The sequence below is a fragment of the Procambarus clarkii genome, chromosome 79, assembly GCF_040958095.1.
Source record: "Procambarus clarkii isolate CNS0578487 chromosome 79, FALCON_Pclarkii_2.0, whole genome shotgun sequence".
In the NCBI taxonomy this organism is placed as follows: Eukaryota; Metazoa; Arthropoda; class Malacostraca; order Decapoda; family Cambaridae; genus Procambarus; species Procambarus clarkii.
Genome location: NC_091228.1, coordinates 20,037,725 through 20,059,750, shown reverse-complemented (window position 1 = coordinate 20,059,750; position 22,026 = coordinate 20,037,725). Strand labels below are relative to the sequence as shown.

At 40.6% G+C, this 22,026-nt stretch overlaps 1 protein-coding gene across 3 annotated transcripts in view; it reads left to right on the top strand.

Annotated features, from left to right (window-relative positions):
* The window catches only part of LOC123764589 (alpha-1-inhibitor 3), a 209,935-nt gene that overhangs the window by 67,947 nt on the left and 119,962 nt on the right, over positions 1–22,026 (top strand). For all 3 annotated transcript variants that reach the window (XM_069314575.1, XM_069314574.1, XM_069314576.1), the window contains exons 2-5: positions 287–474; positions 7,057–7,295; positions 9,301–9,417; positions 12,707–12,864. In XM_069314575.1, coding sequence (XP_069170676.1) covers positions 287–474; positions 7,057–7,295; positions 9,301–9,417; positions 12,707–12,864 — 702 coding nt within the window. The remainder of the gene's footprint in view (positions 1–286; positions 475–7,056; positions 7,296–9,300; positions 9,418–12,706; positions 12,865–22,026) is intronic.

The window sequence follows — 22,026 nt, the reverse complement described above, 5'->3', positions numbered from 1 at the left end:
GCTCTTTGTCAGTATACAGTGTGAGATGTAGAGCATTGTAGTCAATCACAGAGCGTATAAATGATACATAAAACATTCTAGCAAGTCTCACGTTAAGTCCATGATTGACACCAACAAGAACCCGCAAGGGCTTTAATCTCTCCCAAAGTCTCCTCTTGAGAGAAGAAAGGTACTCAGGGTCGTTAATGGGGACACCAAGGTATCTGTAAGACTCGCAGTTCTCAAGTGCTCGCCCATGTATATGATAATTGGCTGGTGGACTAACAGCTTGCCTTGCCCCCCACAGAGGCTACGTGGTCACCACGCCCAAGCAGTGGGTGGCAGGAACAACAGCCCAGCTGTGTGTGGTCGTGGACGACCCGTCAGCTCCAGCTGGGAAACTGACGGTAGCAGTCACCGCCTACGACTACCAGCAGCTGCCTGAGGAGCGGAACATTACCATCATTCCCCAGACCACTCTAGACATTCCAGCAGGTTAGTACACCACGACGGACACTGGAGACAATCACCCAAGTCACATTTTTAAGTTGACAAACATGTCCTCGTGACGGGGCGTCTAGTGGTCATTGTTAATAACTCTTTCACTGCGGACTGACGTCGACACGGGCCAGTAACCACCACCACTACTATTATGGACCAGTAACCTCCACCACCACTATTATGGACTAGTAACCACCACCACCACTATTATGGACCAGTAACCTCCACCACCACTATTATGGACTAGTAACCACCACCACCACTATTATAGACCAGTAACCACCACCACTACTATTATGGACCAGTAACCACCACCACCACTATTATGGACCAGTAACCACCGCCACTACTATTATGGACCAGTAACCACCACCACCACTATTATGGACCAGTAACCACCACCACCACTATTATGGACCAGTAACCTCCACCACCACTATTATGGACCAGTAACCACCACCACCACCACCACCACTATTATGGACCAGTAACCACCACCACTACTATTATGGACCAGTAACCACCACCACCACTATTATGGACCAGTAACCTCCACCACCACTATTATGGGCCAGTAACCACCACCACTATTATGGACCAGTAACCACCACCACTACTATTATGGACCAGTAACCACCACCACCACTATTATGGACCAGTAACCTCCACCACCACTATTATGGGCCATTAACCACCACCACTACTATTATGGACCAGTAACCACCACAACCACTATTATGGACCAGTAACCTCCACCACCACTATTATGGACCAGTAACCTCCACCACCACCATTATGGACCAGTAACCACCACCACCACTATTATGGACCAGTAACCACCACCACCATTATGGACCAGTATCCTCCACTACCACTATTATGGACCAGTAACCTCCACCACCACCATTATGGACCAGTAGCCTCCACCACCACTATTATGGACCAGTAACCTCCACCACCACCATTATGGACCAGTAACCACCACCACTACTATTGTGGACCAGTAACCACCACCACTACTATTATGGACCAGTAACCACCACCACCATTATGGACCAGTAACCACCACCACTACTATTATGGACCAGTAACCACCACCACTACTATTATGGACCAGTAACCACCACCACTACTATTATGGACCAGTAACCACCACCACTACTATTATGGACCAGTAACCACCACCACCATTATAGGCCAGTAACCTCCACCACCACTATTATGGACCAGTAACCATCACCACCATTATGGACCAGTAACCTCCACCACCACTATTATGGACCAGTAACCTCCACCACCACCATTATGGACCAGTAGCCTCCACCACCACCATTATGGACCAGTATACACCGCCACCCATTATTATGAACCATTAACCACCACAGCCACAACGACAATCTATGCTTGAAACAATCAAGGGACAATACGTCTGTTATGTTTCCCGGCAATTGGTTCCACAAATCGACACCTTGTTGTTGATTAAATGTTTTATACGCTTTATTCCCATATCAAGAATACAAAGTTTAAACACAAAAAATTTATATATATATATATATATATATATATATATATATATATATATATATATATATATATATATATATATATATATATATAACCCATATGTAACTCCTTTTTTTGTAACAAAGTTCAAATAAAGTAAATATATATGTAAATAAATATGTAACCCATATGTAACTCCTTTTTTGTAACAAAGTTCAAATAAAGTAAATATATATGTGTACATACAAAAGAATGGGGGTGGTAGGAGAAGATAATATTAGTGTTCAGTGAGAAACCACAAGGTCTCCTCTGAATACTTTTTATTTTCTTCTCCGAGGCTATGGGTCCCCACATTGGCACCAGAGGTGGTACCCTCACAAACTTTTCTATATATATATATATATATATATATATATATATATATATATATATATATATATATATATATATATATATATGTCATACCTAGTAGCCAGAACTCACTTTTTGGCCTACTATGCAAGGCCCGATTTGCCTAATAAGCCAAGTTTTCCTGAATTAATATATTTTTTCTAATGTTTTTTCTTATGAAATGATAAAGCTACCCATTTCATTATGTATGAGGTCAATTTTTTTTATTGGAGTTAAAATTAACGTAGATATATGACCGAACCTAACCAACCCTACCTAACCTAACCAACCCTACCTAACCTAACCTAACCTATCTTTATAGGTTAGGTTAGGTTAGGTAGCCGAAAAAGTTAGGTTAGGTTAGGTTAGGTAGGTTAGGTAGTCGAAAAACAATTATTTCATGAAAACTTGGCTTATTAGGCAAATCGGGCCTTGCATAGTAGGCTGACAAGTGCGTTCTGGCTACTAGGTACGACATATATATATATATATATATATATATATATATATATATATATATATATATATATATATATATAAATATATATGTCGTACCTAGTAGCCAGAACGCACTTTTTGGCCTACTATGCAAGGCCCGATTTGCCGAATAAGCCAAGTTTTTCTGAATTAATATATTTTCTCTATTTTTTTTCTTATGAAATGATAAAGCTACCCATTTCATTATGTATGAGGTCAATTTTTTTGTATTGGAGTTAAAATTAATGTAGATATATGACCGAACCTAACGAACCCTACCTAACCTAACCTAACCTATCTTTATAGGTTAGGTTGGGTTAGGTAGCCGAAAAAGTTAGGTTAGGTTAGGTTAGGTAGGTTAGGTAGTCGAAAAACAATTATTTAATGAAAACTTGGCTTATTAGGCAAATCGGGCCTTGCATAGTAGGCTGAGAAGTGATTAATAAGATTAATAATTCTAACACGAATTTTCTCAATATTTCTTATGTTTCTTTTCACTGTCGATAATAATTGAAAACTCAATTCTCCAAAATTCATTTTGATATCTAGTCTGACGCGACATTTGAACGTGTTTCGTAATAACTTATTACATTGTCAAAGACTTTAGTTTACACACACACAACTATAACCTGCAAACACTAAACAGAGTCCTACTATGCTATAATTTAAATGACTTACATTTTACATACCTGCATTTGAGTGAGGTGATATGTAACAACAGTTTTGGATGAGGTGAAAACACAAGACAGAACACGAAACAATGGTTATAATATTGGGTACGTTTAAAGGGAAGAATGGGAGTAACTGCAAAGGGCCTATTGGCCCATATTTCTTAATGCTTCTATATTGGTGCAGAATCTTAAAGTGGGTAGAATATAGTTGTGCATTAACTGGCTGTTGATTGCTGGGATGACTTCTTGATGTGTAGTGCCTCACAGATATCAAGCCGCCTGCTATCGCTGTATCTATCGATGATTTCTGTGTTTTTTGTTAAGACTTCTCTGGTGATGGTCTGGTTGTGGGAAGAGATTATATGTTCCTTAATGGAGCCCTGTTGCTTATGCATCGTTAATCGCCTGGAAAGAGATGTTGTTGTCTTGCCAATATACTGAGTTCTTTAAGGCTTACAGTCCCCAAGTGGGCATTTGAAGGCATAGACGACATTCGTCTCTTTTAAAGCGTTCTGCTTTGTGTCTGGAGAGTTTCTCATGATTAGGTTGGCCGGTTTTTTGGTTTTATAGTAAATCGTCAATTGTATTTTCTGATTTTTGTCTGTAGGGATAGCGTTCTTAATAACAATATCTTTCAGGACCCTGTCTTCCGTTTTATGAGCTGTGGAAAAGAAGTTCCTGTAAAATAGTCTAACAGGGGGTACAGGTGTTGTGTTAGTTGTCTCTTCAGAGGTTGCATGGCATTTCACCTTCCTTCTTATGATGTCTTCAACGAAACCATTGGAGAAGCCGTTGTTGACTAGGACCTGCCTTACCTTACAGAGTTCTTCATCGACTATCTTCCATCCTGAGCTGTGGCTAAGAGTACGTTCGACATAAGCATTAACAACACTCCTCTTGTACCTGTCTGGGCAGTCGCTGTTGGCATTTAGGCACATTCCTATGTTCGTTTCCTTAGTGTAGACTGCAGTGTGGAAACCTCCGCTTCTTTCCATGACTGTTTCATCTAGAAAGGGCAGCTTCCCATTCTTCTCCATCTCGTAAGTGAAACGCAACACAGAATTCCGCTCAAATGCCTCCTTCAGCTCCTGCAGATGTCTAACATCAGGTACCTGTGTAAAAATGTCGTCAATATACCTGCAGTATATGGCCGGTTTCAAGTTCATGTCGACTAAGACCTTTTGTTCGATGGTTCCCATGTAGAAGTTCGCAAACAGGACATATAGGGGAGAACCCTAGACACACAAGCCTGGAAACCCACTTCGGCCAATCATCAGGCAGATACCCACACCCACGTACAGACTGGCGAAGCGACTCAACGGCTTGCTGACTCCTTATGTCCCTTGCGCCTTCAGCCTGAATTCTCCAAAGGAATTTGTTGACTTACTGCGGGGAACATGGGCCACGGGGATAAGAGCCTCGTTGGACGTAGAATCACTGTTTACCAACGTACCTGTGGATGAAACAATCGGGATGATAGCGGACAGAGTGTATCGTGATCCGGCCTGTACTCCTCTTAACATACCAGAAAACATTCTAAGGAAACTACTCCAAGCTTGTACTTAAGAGGCACCCTTCTTGAGCCCGGATGGGCACATGTATAAGCAAGTAGATGGGGTCGCCATGGGTTCTCCCCTAGGTGTCCTGTTTGCGAACTTCTACTTGGGTACCATTGAACAAAAGGTCTTAGTCGACATGAACTTGAAACCGGCCATATACTGCAGGTATGTTGACGACCTTTTTACACAGGTACCTGATGTTAGACATGTGCAGGAGCTGAAGGAGGCATTTGAGTGGAATTCTGTGTTGTTTCACATACGAGATGGAGAAGGATGGGAAGCTGCCCTTTCTAGATGTAACAGTCATGGAAAGGAGCGGAGTTTTCCACACTGCAGTCTACACAAAGGAAACAAACATAGGAATGTGCCTCAATGCCAGCAGTGACTGCCCAGACAGGTACAAGAGGAGTGTTGTTAATGCTTATGTCGACCGTGCTCTCAGCCACAGCTCAGGATGGAAGCAAGTCGATGAAGAACTCTGTAGGGTAAGGCAGGTCCTAGTCAACAACGGCTTCTCCAATGGTTTCGTTGAAGACACCATAAGAAGGAAGGTGAAATGCCATGCAACCTCTGAAGAGACAACTAACACAACACCTGTACCCCCTATTAGACTATTTTACAGGAACTTCTTTTCCACAGCTCATAAAACGGAGGAAAGGGTCCTGAAAGATATTGTTAATAGGAACGTTATCCCTACAGACAAAAATCAGAAAATACAATTGACGTTTTACTATAAAATCAAAAACACGGCCAATCTACTCATGAGAAACTCTCCAGACACAAATCAGAACGCTTTAAGAGACCAATGTCGTCTATGCCTTCAAATGCCCACCTGGGGACTGTAAGCCTCAAAGAACTCAGTATATAGGCAAGACAACAACATCTCTTTCCAGGCGATTAATGATGCATAAGCAACAGGGCTCCATTAAGGAACATATAATCTCTTCCCACAACCAGACCATCACCAGAGAAGTCTTAACAAAAAACACAGAAATCATCGATAGATACAGCGATAGCAGGCGGCTTGATATCTGCGAGGCACTACACATCAAGAAGTCAACACCAGCAATCAACAGCCAGTTTCAACAGCCAGTTAATGCACAACTATATTCTACCCACTTCAAGACTCCACACCAATATAGAAGCATCAAGAAATATGGGCCATAGGCCTTTTGCAGTTACTTCCATTCTTCCCTTTAAACTTACCCAATATTATACCCATTGTTACGTGTTCTGTCTTGTGTTTTCACCTCATCCAAAACTGCTGTTACATATCACCTCACTCAAATGCAGGTATATAAAATGTAAGCCATATGAATTATAGCACAGTAGGACTCTGTTTAGTGTTTGTAGGTTATAGTTGTGTGTGTGTGTGTAAACTAAAGTCTTTGAAAATGTAATAAGTTATTACGAAACGCGTTTAAGTGTCGCGTCAGACTAGAAATAAAAATGAATTTTGGAGAATTGATTTTTCAATTACCATCAACAGTTAAAAGAAACATAAGAAATATTGAGAAAATTTGTTAGAATTATTAATCTTACTTTTTCGGTCATATTTAATAATATATATATATATATAAATATATATATATATATATATATATATATATATATATATATATATATATATATATATATATATATATATATATATATATATATATATATATATTTATATATATATATATATATATATATATATATATATATATATATATATATATATATATATATATATATATATATATATATATATATATGTAACAACTAGAGTTACTGTTGACCATACCACACCCTAGAAAGCGAAGGGACGACGACGTTTCGGTCCGTCCTGGACAATTATCACATTCGACTTGGGAATGGTCCAGGACGGACCGAAACGTCGTCGTCCCTTCACTTTCTAGTGTGTGGTTTGGTCAACATATTTCAGCCATGTTATTGTGACTCCTCGTCTGCATCTAGAGTTACTGTTCCAGGAAAGACAGGTTCGTGCTACGACGTGTCGGTGCCGAGTTCCTCGGTGTACTCCCACTCACTACACGTGGCGGGCGTGGTGGGCGGCGCCAAGCTCAACCGCACCGTTGCCCTCACTCTCAAGAAAAGCAGCGACATCACCTTCGTCCAGACGGACAAGTACCTGTACGAGCCCAGCCAGAATGTCAAGTTCAGGATCCTCACTCTCACAGGACCCTACCTCAGCGTCTCTACTGACCCGGTGAGTTACCTCAGCGTCTCTACTGACCCGGTGAGTTACCTCAGCGTCTTTACTGACCCGGTGAGTTACCTCAACCTCTCTACCTGACCCGCTGAGTTACCTCAACGTCTCTACTGACCCGGTGAGTTACCTCAACGTCTCTACTGACCAGTTCCGTGGGATCCATTTCTTACAAGCTTTCTAAATGGCTTACCAAAATCTTGTCCCCATTGTTAGGAACTATTTCCTCTTCTCATTTGACCAATTCTCTTGAATTAGTTAACAAATTTAATAGTATTCCTGTCACTCCTGATGTAAAGTTAATCAGTTTTGACGTTTGTTCTTTGTTTACAAAGGTACCGGTTGATGATATTCTTGATTATCATGCTCGTGAACTAATGAATCATATTTTACCTCTTTCTGCTGATATTATTGTCAATCTTGTTAAGTTGTGCATTAAAGAATGTACATTTACCTTTAATAATGAGAATTATTTACAGACTTTTGTAATGGCAATGGGGAATCCTTTATCGCCATTGCTTTCAAACTTGTACATGGAATTCTTCGAAAAGAAATTTGTCTCAAAAATTACCCCTGGAATCATTCCATGGTTTAGATATGTTGATGATATTTTGTGTATATGGCCTACAGATGTAAACACAGACGAATTTGTAGCCAAACTTAATGATCAAGTCACTGCTATAAAATTTACTTTGGAGACTGAAATTGATAAATGTTTGCCATTCCTAGATGTACTTATTCATAGGGATTTTTTTTTTTTACAAACGTTTAGTGTCTACAGAAAACCTACGAATAATTTATCTTATGTTCATTATTTTTCAAGGCATAGATACAATGTGAAAAAAATCAATTTTTTCTTCAATGTATTTAAGAGCTCTTCGAGTTGTGAGTCCAGAATTCTTAGATGAAGAGTTTAAGAATATTGATTCGATTGGTCCCAAGCTTTGTTACCAACTGAGTTTTTTGGAAGTTTGCCGTAGCAAAGCACGTCGTACATATTATAATAATATATGCAGAGAAAAAATTCGCCCAAAGAATGTGTTATGTTTATCATATTTCTCTGTGTTTGAGAATATTGTCAAGGCCTTGAAACTTTTTGATATACATGTATTGTTTAGCTACGAAAATACTGTTGGTAAGTTATTAGTTAGAAACAGCCCTCGTAGTGATAATTGTGTCATATATAAAATACTTTGTAAAGACTGTAATAAGTTCTATGTTGGGCAAACATCTAAAGATTTGAAATGTAGAATTTCGCAATATAAATACTCTGTAAGACACGGCCAATTGTCTAATGCTTTGTTTGTTCATCTGTCAGAAGATGCTCACCAAATTGATTGGAAGATGGCTTCTTCAATAATGAATTGTAAAAGCACTTATAACAGGAGCATAATTGAATCTGCTCTGACACAGATTACAAAAGAAAGTAATTTGAACATTAGCAGTGGTTTATATAACTTAGATCCATTTTTGATAGATCAAATAGAGGGCGATTTGAGTAGGATCATTGAGACTCATTTGTCTCACTAATTCATTGTAAATATTTACTATCTTATGCTATTATTATCCATGTGTGGGCCTGTTGGTGGGTATGAATAGGAGATGCATCGTATGGGCAAATTGGGTCCACCTAATTCCCATTCATTTGTCATTGTACCTCACCTCACTCCACCATTCTTTTCTGCCTATATATGTCCAATACTTGACCTGTAAATCACTCCTTCTGAAGATGTATTAATACGAAAGTACTTAAAGAAATTCCTGTTTCAATTCTTCTTCCGTGGTCTGGAGAGACAGAGAGAGAGAGAGAGAGAGAGAGAGAGAGAGAGAGAGAGAGAGAGAGAGAGAGAGAGAGAGAGAGAGAGAGAGAGAGAGAGAGAGAGAGAGAGATAACTCAATCCATTTTAACCAGTATCTCTCATAATTTTATTAAGTAGTGAGTGAAGGGCTAAATGTTTGACCACTGCATGAGGTCTGACAAGTAATGTGTTGGTGTCCCCGGCAGTACCCGGAGGTCTGGGTGCAGACGCCGGCCGGCACCCGCGTCGCCCAGTGGAAGAACGTCGACAACACCGCCGGCCTCGTCCACCTCGACTTCGACCTCGCTGACGAGCCCGAGAAGGTGAGACACACTTGTGGTAATAGACGATAGGAACACGAGACGAAAATACAACACACAATGAAGTAATATAGTTTTGGTGAGTATGTTTACAAAATGAGAAAAATACTATTGTAATAAACCTCGCTTCTCACAGTGGAACGTTATTGTGGTCTGGTTAAGTAGGACTGGGCTCATTGGTGCTCACTTGACGTGGTGAGGGGCTCTGGTGCACAGTCCTGGGGGCTCTGGTGCACAGTCCTGGGGGCTCTGGTGCACAGTCCTGGGGGCTCTGGTGCACAGTCCTGGGGGCTCTGGTGCACAGTCCTGGGGGCTCTGGTGCACAGTCCTGGGGGCTCTGGTGCACAGTCCTGGGGGCTCTGGTGCACAGTCCTGGGGGCTCTGGTGCACCGTCCTGGGGGCTCTGGTACACCGCCCTAGGGGCTCTGGTGCACCGTCCTGGGGGCTCTGGTACACCGCCCTGGGGACTCTGGTACACCGTCCTGGGGGCTCTGGTACACCGTCCTGGGGGCTCTGGTACACCGTCCTGGGGGCTCTGGTACACCGCCCTGGGGGCTCTGGTACACCGCCCTAGGGGCTCTGGTACACCGTCCTGGGGGCTCTGGTACACCGCCCTAGGGGCTCTGGTACACCGTCCTGGGGGCTCTGGTACACCGCCCTAGGGGCTCTGGTGCACAGTCCTGGGGGCTCTGGTGCACAGTCCTGGGGGCTCTGGTGAGGGGCTCTGGTACACCGTCCTGGAGGCTCTGGTGCACCGTCTTGGGGGCTCTGGTACACCGCCCTAGGGGCTCTGGTGCACCGTCCTGGGGGCTCTGGTACACCGCCCTAGGGGCTCTGGTACACCGTCCTGGGGGCTCTGGTACACCGTCCTGGGGGCTCTGGTACACCGTCCTGGGGGCTCTGGTACACCGCCCTGGGGGCTCTGGTTCACCGTCCTGGGGGCTCTGGTACACCGTCCTGGGGGCTCTGGTACACCGTCCTGGAGGCTCTGGTACACCGCCCTGGGGGCTCTGGTGCACCGTCCTGGGGGCTCTGGTACACCGCCCTAGGGGCTCTGGTACACCGTCCTGGGGGCTCTGGTACACCGTCTTGGGGGCTCTGGTACACCGCCCTGGGGGCTCTGGTTCACCGTCCTGGGGGCTCTGGTACACCGTCCTGGGGGCTCTGGTACACCGTCCTGGGGGCTCTGGTACACCGTCCTGGGGGCTCTGGTACACCACCCTGGGGGCTCTGGTACACCGTCCTGGGGGCTCTGGTACACCGTCCTAGGGGCTCTGGTACACCGCCCTGGGGGCTCTGGTACACCGTCCTGGGGGCTCTGGTCTATCGTCCTGGGGGCTCTGGTCTATCGTCCTGGGGGCTCTGGTACACCGCCCTGGGGGCTCTGGTACACCGTCCTGGGGGCTCTGGTACACCGTCCTGGGGGCTCTGGTACACCGCCCTGGGGGCTCTGGTTTACCGTCCTGGGGGCTCTGGTACACCGCCCTGGGGGCTCTGGTACACCGTCCTGGGGGCTCTGGTCTATCGTCCTGGGGGCTCTGGTCTATCGTCCTGGGGGCTCTGGTACACCACCCTGGGGGCTCTGGTACACCGTCCTGGGGGCTCTGGTACACCGTCCTGGGGGCTCTGGTACACCGTCCTGGGGGCTCTGGTACACCACCCTGGGGGCTCTGGTACACCGTCCTGGGGGCTCTGGTACACCGTCCTGGGGGCTCTGGTCTATCGTCCTGGGAGCTCTGGTCTATCGTCCTGGGGGCTCTGGTACACCGCCCTGGGGGCTCTGGTACACCGTCCTGGGGGCTCTGGTTCACCGTCCTGGGGGCTCTGGTACACCGCCCTGGGGGCTCTGGTACACCGCTCTGGGGGCTCTGGTACACCGTCCTGGGGGCTCTGGTCTATCGTCCTGGGGGCGGGAGAGGGCTCCCTTCTGCTGCTGGCTGAACAACCTGTGGTTGTGGTGACTGGGTTTACCCTGGACAGAGACCTGCAGGAATAATATTGTCATCCACACTTCTGGGGACATAAACATACCATTCACTTGGAGGATGAACCAAGTAACTGCGGCTCTTGAAGGGTAACTTGCGTCTTTCCTGAAGAAACACGAGTAAACTAAGATGTTAGCTGAGGCGCAAGTGCAGAACAGCAGATATAGTGTACGTGGACTTCTCTAAAGCTTTAGATAATGGACCACATGAAAGACTCTCTCCACGTAGGATAAATGGTAAAACATTTGATTGGATAAAAAAAAATATACAAGAAGGAAGGCAAGAGGTTGTCTCAGGTGGATATAAATATAGTTTAGAATGCCAAGTGTAGCACCGCAAGGTTCCATCCTGGGACCAACACTTCTTGTAATATATAACACGATATAGAAGAGAATATTAGAAACCAAATAATCAAATTTACAGATGACATTAGAATCTATGATAAAGTGGGAAGCAAAAAAAGGTTAATTTCTTGCAAGGCGATTTAATATTACAAATTTAAGACGGTGCTTGTAGAGCATATCAATATGCACTATAACTACCATATCAACAAGACGAACATGGTGGAGATTGATGAAGAGAAGCACCTAGGCCTTATGATCCACCAGTCACTGACAGTTGCTCAACAAGTAGACGCTGCGGTAAAAATGTCAACAACACCTTGTGAATAGTCAAACGAAACGTTAATTTGAAGGACAAGAAAGTGGTTGTTCAACTGAACAAGTCGTTCCAGGAACGGTTGAGAGCCAGAGTAGGACTAACAACACTACACACCGGACATGACTGGCCGGATCTCAGTGGAACTTTTAAAATACTAAACAATTTGTAGTATAATAATCCAGACCACATTATTAAAATGTGTAATATAACTCACAAAGTGCATCATCATGAGACCTAACAGTGTTCTCTGGAGGACACAAAACAAGAGATGATTTTCATCTTAGATAATAAGTCCATGATATCACCTACTTGTCGAAGCCGTAAATGCGGAGACATCAATTCAGTTGAAAAGAATCTTGGGAATAATTCAGGGACCTTTGACAAGCCGCCTACTTCCTGGCCCCATCAAGACCACTAGAGACTTTGGACCTCGGGTAAATTCAGTACCAACTTATCGTGGTTTTGAGTTATTATGTCACATTTTGGTCACTAACAAACAACAAAAATATCTTGCTGTTGACTGATGATACTTAATAACTTGCTCCTCATCACTAGGAATTATTTATTACTGATTCTTGAATAATGATAAAAAAATATGTTTAATGTGTCAAAATATTTGATGTAGCTAATCCGACCATTTTTGTCAGGGATTGTACACGCTGTTCGTGAAGACGCCCCGGGGCCAACAGCAGAGTGTGACCTTCAAGGTGGAGGAGTTCGTGCTGCCTCGCTACGAGGTGGTGCTCAAGCCTCCCGCCTACATCCTGGGCACTGACGAAGCCTTCACCTTCACCGTGTGCGCCAAGTGAGCCCCCCCCCCCCCCCGCCACCCACCCACTACTCTCACACTTGATAAACAACTCCGTATAGTTTAGGTTACATTTTGGGATCAAAGGTTTCCGAAGTAGTCAATGTTATCTGAAGGTTAATGTGAAGAGTTTCAGAGCCCAGTAGTTGTGTAACTGCTAGAACATTAACGTAATTCACTGAACACTGAACTGTTTAAGTAAAACCACAAAAATGTTATTAAAGTGAGGCACGTATTTCCTGACTATTTTATATTGTGCTAATCATTAAAACATTCATATGAGGGCGGCAGGTAACTCGCCTCAGATGTGAGTTATTCTCCAGAAGTTTGTAGCTCAGTCCTCATCTCTTCTTCCTCATCCCCTCTTCATTATCTCCCCTTCCTCATCTCTTCCTTCACACGTCTCCTCTTCCTCATCTCCTTTTGATCATCTCTTCTTCCTCATCCCTTCTTCCTTATCTCCTCTTCCTCATCTCCCCTTCCTTCACACACGCATTACTCAAATTCGGCTTTAAAATCTTCTAAATTGATTGTATATAATAACTTATAATTGTCTAGGGTCACGGGGGTATAGGGCTCTACCTACTCTAGGGCCACGGGGGTAGAGCACATCACCGACTGCAGGGAATATATTGCAGGGTATATATTGCAAGGTATATATTGCAGGGTATATATTGCAAGGTATATATTGCAGGGAATATATTGCAGGGTATATATTGCAAGGTATATATTGCAGGGTATATATTGCAAGGTATATATTGCAGGGAATATTACACTGGAATATTGCAGGGTATATATTACAGGGGAATATTGCAGGGTATATATTGCAGGGTATATATTGCAGGATATACATTGCAGGGGTATATATTGCAGGGGTATATATTGCAGGATATACTTTACAGGGGTATATATTGCAGGGGTATATATTGCAGGGTATATATTGCAGGGGTATATATTGCAGGGTATATATTGCAGGGGTATATATTGCAGGGTATATATTCCAGGATATACATTACAGGGGTATATATTGCAGGGGTATACATTACAGGGGTATATATTGCAGGGGTATACATTGCAGTGTATATATTGCAGGGGTATATATTGCAGGGTATACATTGCAGGGGTATATATTGCAGGAGTATATATTGCAGGGTATATATATATTGCAGGGTTTATACTGCAGGGTATATATATGTAGGGAATATATTGCAGGTTATATATTGCTGGGTATATATTGCAGGGTATATACTGCAGGGAATATATAAATGGTAGAAATATGTATAGTGCACTAATGGTGGTCACTGATTTCCGTTTACTGTTGTGCATGTGTCCGTGAGAGCCTCCTGGTGCGTGTCTGTTTACTGTTGTGCACGTGTCCGTGAGAGCCTCCTGGTGCGTGACTGTTTAGTGTTGTGCATGTGTCCGTGAGAGCCTCCTGGTGCGTGTCTGTTTACTGTTGTGCACGTGTCTGTGAGAGCCTCCTGGTGCGTGTCTGTTTACTGTTGTGCACGTGTCCGTGAGAGCCTCCTGGTGCGTGACTGTTTACTGTTGTGCACGTGTCCGTGAGAGCCTCCTGGTGCGTGTCTGTTTACTGTTGTGCACGTGTCCGTGAAAGCCTCCTGGTGCGTGACTGTTTACTGTTGTGCACGTGTCCGTGAGAGCCTCCTGGTGCGTGTCTGTTTACTGTTGTGCACGTGTCCGTGAGAGCCTCCTGGTGCGTGACTGTTTACTGTTGTGCACGTGTCCGTGAGAGCCTCCTGGTGCGTGTCTGTTTACTGTTGTGCACGTGTCCGTGAGAGCCTCCTGGTGCGTGTCTGTTAGTAGTAGGGATGGCAACGCACAGGGGATTTTTTTTTGGGGGGGGGGGAAATCCCCTGTGTGAGCCATGGTTTTCAGGTCCAATATCCAGCGTGTGAGCCATGGTTTTGAGGTCCAATATCCCGCGTGTGAGCCAGGGTTTTGAGGTCCAATATCCCGCGTGTGAGCCAGGGTTTTCAGGTAAATTTTGTCAGTCACAGATTTTAGAAGTTGTTAATGTTCTTATGATGAAAATAATTTCCGAGACTTAGAAGTTTGTTAAAGTTCTTATGGGAGAAATTCAAATTCGTGTTTATGAGCCAGGGTTTTTCAGGTAAATTTTGTCAGTCATAGATTTGGAATTCTTATAATGAAAATAATATCATACGAGTTTGTTAAAGTTCTTATGATGAAAATAATTTCCGAGACTTTAGAAGTTTGTTAAAAGTTCTTATAATGAAAATAATGTCAAACGAGTTTCGTTAAGAGTTCTTATGGTATACTTACTTAGAAACTAGTATATTGCTATATATCTGAATCATTTCACTGTCTTTCCCCTGCATCTCCCGCTCGTACCTCACACCCCCTCCCTCCCCCCCCTTACCTCACAATCTCTCGCGTCACCTGTGTTTACTTTAGACCGTCAGCCAGACACCGCATGCAGGTCATCTCTTAATCTTATCTTATCTTCTCCATAATATCTGGACCGTCCCTCTCTCCTCTTCATATTGTTCTCTCTTCCTATTTCCTTACAGCTATTTTTCAGAGTTTCAAATAATCATAGAAGTTTATTTATATGTTTATGACCGAATTTGTAAAAAGACCATTTTCAGAGAATATTGTCTTTGATGTTTGTTAAGGAAAACAGACAACTTAGCCATAACATTTAGTTTTATATCCATTTATGGCTATTTCACCTGTAAAGACCAAAATTGAACAGAGCCCAGTTATAGACAGAATTTCGTCAGAGACCATTTTATACCTAAAAATGAACAGAGTCCACTTTGTGAGCAAAATTAGTCAGAGACAGTTTTAAGCTCAAATTTCATCAGAGTCCAATTATCAACAGAAATTCGTCAGAGTCCAATTAATGACAGAAATTTGACAGAGTCTACTTTGAGAGCAAAATTCATCAGAGTCCAGTTCTTGATCGAAATTAATCAGAGTCCAATTAAAGACCCAAATTTGACGGAGACCACATTTTCGCTACTAGCAGTCCAATCCCCCTAAAATTTTAAACAGTCATATTTCAGTTGTAGTAAATAAGATCAAGTCAGTTACTGAGCTCCAGCTCTCGTCCCCCACCTTAGTTCTCCCTCGTATATTTGTAAATAACCCATCAATTTCCCTGAAATTTTTACCCTCTGTATTTCAGACACCGTAAATAAGATCAAAACAGTTATCTAGCTCCAGCTCTCGTCCCTTAACTTAGTTCTCTCTCGTAGCTTTGTAAATAACCCATCAATATCCCTGAAATTTTTACCCTCTGTATTTCAGACATAGTAAATATGATGTAAACAATTATAAAACTCTAGCTCTTGTCCTCTGTCCAAGTTCACTCCTGTAAATTCATTACTATCAGTCCAAATCCCCCTGAGATTTAAACACCCAACTACATTTTCAGACATAGTAAATAAAAACTAGTTCAGTTATCAAGTTTCAACTCTTGTCCCCCAGCTTAGTTCATTTTGTACAAGTTCTTTATTTTCCAACTAAATCACCCTGAGGTTTAAGATCACCTTATTTTCTAACGTAGTAAAATTAATCTGGAATTTAGTCAAGCTCCATTTCCTCTGTCTTAGATCATCGAACATAAATATATCCGATCAAGTCCCTCTCCAGCCTAACTCTTTATCAGAGTAGTCACAAAACCCCAACCTGTGTAATTATCTTTCATCCCCAACGTATCCAAACCTTCAATAATCATCATACTGTATTTGCATATTTTCTCTATATTCAGCTGTGTTCTTCACATTTTTTCCATGTTTTCTGTGTTCATTCCATGTTCTACATATGTTCACAGCATGCTCAGTTCAAATTTTTTCTACCATTTTCCAAGTATGTTCACTATGTTCTTTGTCATGTTTTCATGTACATCATATGTTCTCTGTATAACTTTTATACTCAATATTCATGTTCTCAATGTTCTTAGCTTGTTCTTCACATGTTCAGTGTTCATTCTTTGTATTCCCTATGTTCCTTATCATGTCCTCATATTCTCTATAAGTTCATATTCCCTGCATGTTCACTCTATTCATCAACTTTTTCTTACATGTTTTCTGTGTTCACCGTATGTTCACTGTGTTCATTCCCCTACTTAACCTCAATTTTTTTTATGTTCTTTGTTTCTTTAAACCAATTTGTTTCTTCCATTAACTAACTAGTTCTTTGTCAAATAATATTACACTGCAATACAGTTCCCTCAACAATTTTAGTCACCAAGTTTTTATTTGCAAAACTATGTCAAAGTAATTCTCGTAGTCAACTTAATAGTTCTACCAACCCCGTTCTTAAACAAATCTACACTTTATTCAGTTCCAAATTTACAAAGACAAACCTTTCTTGTAACTTCCTAACTAATATTCTTTCGCCAATCAACTAAAACATAGTCACTTTCCTCATTTCTCAACTAAACTTATTATCCAGTCAACCAAAAAAAATAGTCAAAGGAATCTTTCCAACACTGTTCATAACTAAACTTATTCCCTAGTCATCAGAAAATAACCGTGTTCTTCATGTTTCATTGTCATTTCATAACTAAAATTATCCATCAATCAACAGAAAAAGTCATATTCATCATCATTGTTCCTAACTAAAATTATGTTTTGTCAAGTAAGAAAAAATAACCAAAGATATCTTTCATCGCTGTTCTTAACTGACATTATACTTTGGGGAGCACAAAAATAGTCTCCCTCGTCATGTTTTGTCTTTTTCCTTAACTAAAAGTATTCATCAGTCAACTAAAAAATAGTTACTTCATCATGTTTCCTTGTCATTTCTTAACTGAAATATCACTTCTCTCATCAGAAAATAGTCATGTGTAGCCTCTTTCCAACACTGTTCTTAACTAAAGTAACCTTTCACTTCGCTAAAATAATCATATTCATCATTGTTCCTAACTAAAATTATATGTCGTTAAGTAAGAAATATAGTCAAAGACACTCTTCGAGACATCAAGGACTTACTCAAAGACATCAATGTTGCACTCAAAGACATCCTTTGAGACATCAAAGACATCCTTTAAGACTTCAAGGGGACTCTTCGAGATATCAAAAGACACTCTCAAACACTCAAAAATTTACTTCCATCCTCATAGTTATTCTCAGAGTCATCAAAAAGTTAATCTCAGTCATCAAATTGTTATTCTCTAAGTAACCTTTCGTTCATCAGAGAAACTTTCTAAGACATCTTTGTTCATTAAAGTTAATCTCAGAGGCATAAAAGTTATTCTCAGAGCTAACAAAATTATTCTCGATGTCATCAAAAAGTATTTTCTCGTTCATCAAAGTTAATCTCAGAGTTAACAAAGGTAATCTCTAACTCACTCTCGTTCATCAAAGTTGCACTCAAAGACATCCTTCGAGACATCAATGACATCCTTTAAGACATCAAAGTTATTCTCAGAGGCGTAAAAGCTATTCTCAGAGAAATATAAGTTATTCTCAGAGACATAAAAGTTATTCTCGAAGTAACCTTTCGTTCGTCAGAGAAACTTTCTAAGACATCTTCGTTCATTAAAGTTAGTCTCAGAGGCATAAAAGTCATTCTCAGAGCTATCAAACTTGTTCTCAAAGTCATCAAAGTTATTCCAAGAGACGTCAAAGTTAATCTAAGACATCATCTTTCATCAAAGATATTCTCTCTAAGCCATCAATGTTCTTCTCTAACTCACTTTTGTTCATCAAAGTTGATCTCAGAGATAACAAAGGTAATCTCTAACTCACTCTCGTTCATCAAAGTTGTTTCAAAGACATCAAAGTTAATCTCAGAGTTATCCAAAGATATTCTCATGTTCACAAAAGTTATTCTGAGCTATCAAAGTTAATCTCAGACATCTTCGTTCATAAAAGTTATTCTCAGAGACATCTAAAGTTATTCTCTAAGACATCAAAGTTATTCTAAGAGCTATCAAAAGTTATTCTCAGTCATGATATGTTATTCTCTAAGTAACCTTCCGTTCATCAAAGACATTCTCTAAGTCCTCAAAGTTATTCTCTAAGACAACAAAGTCATCAAAAAGTTATTCTCAGAGTCACCTTCGTTATTCAAAGAAGCCTTCTGAGACATCCTCGTTCAACAAAACTGTCCTCAGAGCCATCAAAAAAGTTAAATACAGTCATCAAAGTTATTCCAAGAGACATCAAAAGTTAATCTAAGACATCATCTTTCATCAAAGTTATTTTAGAGACCTCTAAAGTTATTATGTAAGACATAAAAGTTATTTTCAGAGACATGAAAGTTATTCTCTAAGACATCTTTGTTCATCAAAGTTGTCCTCTAAGACATCAATGTTGTTCTCTAAGACATCAATGTTGTTCTCTAAGACATCAAAGATGTTCTCTAAATCATGAAAGTTAATCTCTAAGTCACCTTCGTTTATTAGTGAAACTTTCCAATCCATCTTCGCTGATCAAAGTTATTCTCAGAATCATCAAAGAGATCTCTAATTCACCTTCGTTCACCAAAAAGTTGTTCTCTAAGACACCTTCATTCATCAAAGAAACTCTCTTTCCATCATGTTATTCTTTAAGACATCTTCAGTCATAAAATTTCTCTCCAAAATGTAACTAGTTCAGCTTTTCATACCAAACCTGCACTTCTGTTAAAATATATTTTCTTAGTCACTTTACCCTAAAACTGTTTTTCTGAACTACACTGTTCAAACCTACGTAAGCTATCCTCTCCACCCAATGTTACTTAGTTAACGTAACGTTCCTAAACCTAACTTTACCTATCCTAACTTAACTTACCTTACCTTACCTATCTTACCTGACTTAACTTAACTTATCCTGCTTAACCTAACTTACCTTACCTTTACCTATCTTACCTAACTTAACCTGCATAACCTAACTTTACCTATCCTAACATAACTTACCTTACCTATCTTACCTAACTTTACCTATCGTAACATAACTTTCCTTACCTTACCTATCTTACCTACCTTACCTGACTTAACCTAACTTTACCTATCCTAACATAACTTACATTACCTTACCTAACTTAACCTATCCTAACTTAACTTACCTTACCTTTACCTATCTTACCTAACTTAACCTGCATAACCTAACCTGCTTAACTTAACTTACCTTACCTTACCTATCTTACCTACCTTACCTAACTTAACCTAACTTATCCTGCTTAACCTAACTTACCTACCTTACCTAACTTAACCTAACCTAACTTACCTACCCTACCTAACTTAACCTGCTTAACCTAACTTACATAATTTAACCTAACCTAACCTGCTTAACCTAACTTACCTTACCTTACCTATCTTACCTAACTTACCTAACTTTACCTAACTTTTCCTGCTTAACCTAACTTACATAACTTAACCTAATCTAACTTACGTAACTTATCTTACCTATCCTAACCTAACCTAACTTGCTTACCTAACTTAATCTTACATTCCCAAACTGATGTATCCTAACTTATCTAGTCCAACCAGACATGATCTAACTTACATAATTATTCCTGCTTGTTTTTTGTGTTTCGTCAATCATTGTCTCATATTCATTTACTCGTTTCAAGGGCTAATTTCTCAAATGGTCATTTTTGCAGATCAAGGGTTATTTGTTTAAGATTGGGTGTTTAACCATTTCAAAGGATTTTGTTATACATGGGAATTTACTCGTTTCAAAGGGCTTATTTCTCAAATGGTCATTTTTGCAGATCAAGGGTTATTTGTTAAAGTTCATCAAGTTGCTCATAAGTTGTATTTATTATGTTTGTTATCATTTATTCTTATTCCCCAACCCCTTAACCTAACCTTTTGTAATCTTAGTGTATTTAGTAGGTTCTATCATATGTTCCTATTCCCCAACCCTTTAACCTAACCTTTCAGATGTAGTTTATTGTGTTTTTAACGTATTTGTTAAATATATTATCCTTTTCCTAACCTTTCAGATGTAGTTTTGTTTCTCCTTTGTATATTTTTACCCAAACCCACCATCCCACTTAACCTTCTTTCCTTCTTTTACTTTGTTTTCACATATAAGTTCATTCTTTATCTTAGTAATAATAAAATTACAATAGTAAAGAATCAGATCTACTAAGACTTGAAATTGAGAAAAACAAGAGAGCAAGGGAGTGAGAGCATGAAAAGAGAAGAAAAGAGTAAGAGAGAGGGGGGAGGAAGAGCATGGGAGCACTAAGACTTGAATTTGAGAAAAAGAAAAACTAAGTGAATGAGAGTGAGGGTGAGAGAATGGGAGCATTAAGACTTGAATTTGAGAAAGAAGAGAGCATTTGAGCAAATGAGTGAGAGAGAGGGGGAGGAAGAGAGAGAATAAGGGAGAGATAGAAAAGGAGGGTTAGAAGGAGTAGGAGAAACAAAGTAAAAGAAGGAAAGAAGGTTAAGTGGGATGGTGGGTTTGGGTAAAAATATACAAAAAGGAGAAACAAAACTACATCTGAAAGGTTAGGAAAAGGATAAAATATTTAACAAATACGTCAAAAACACAATAAACTACATCTGAAAGGTTAGGTTAAGGGGTTGGGGAATAAGAACATATGATAGAACCTACTAAATACACTAAGATTACAAAAGGTTAGGTTAAGGGGTTGGGGAATACGAATAAATGATAATAAACATAATAAATACAACTTATGAGCAACTTGATGAACTTTAACAAATAACCCTTGATCTGCAAAAATGACCATTTGAGAAATTAGCCCTTTGAAACGAGTAAATTCCCATATATAACAAAATCCTTTGCAATGGTTAAACACCCAATCTTAAACAAATAACCCTTGATCTGCAAAAATGACCATTTGAGAAATTAGCCCTTGAAACGAGTAAATGAATATGAGACAATGATTGACGAAACACAAAAAACAAGCAGGAATAATTATGTAAGTTTGATCATGTCTGGTTGGACTAGATAAGTCAGGATACATCAGTTTGGGAATGTAAGATTAAGTTAGGTAAGCAAGTTAGGTTAGGTTAGGATAGGTAAGATAAGTTACGTAAGTTAGGTTAGGTTAAGTTATGTAAGTTAGGTTAAACAGGAAACGTTAGGTTAAGTTAGGTAAGTTAGGTAAGATAGGTAAGGTAAGGTAAGTTAGGTTAAGCAGGTTAGGTTAGGTTAAATTATGTAAGTTAGGTTAAGCAGGTTAAGTTAGGTAGGGTAGGTAAGTTAG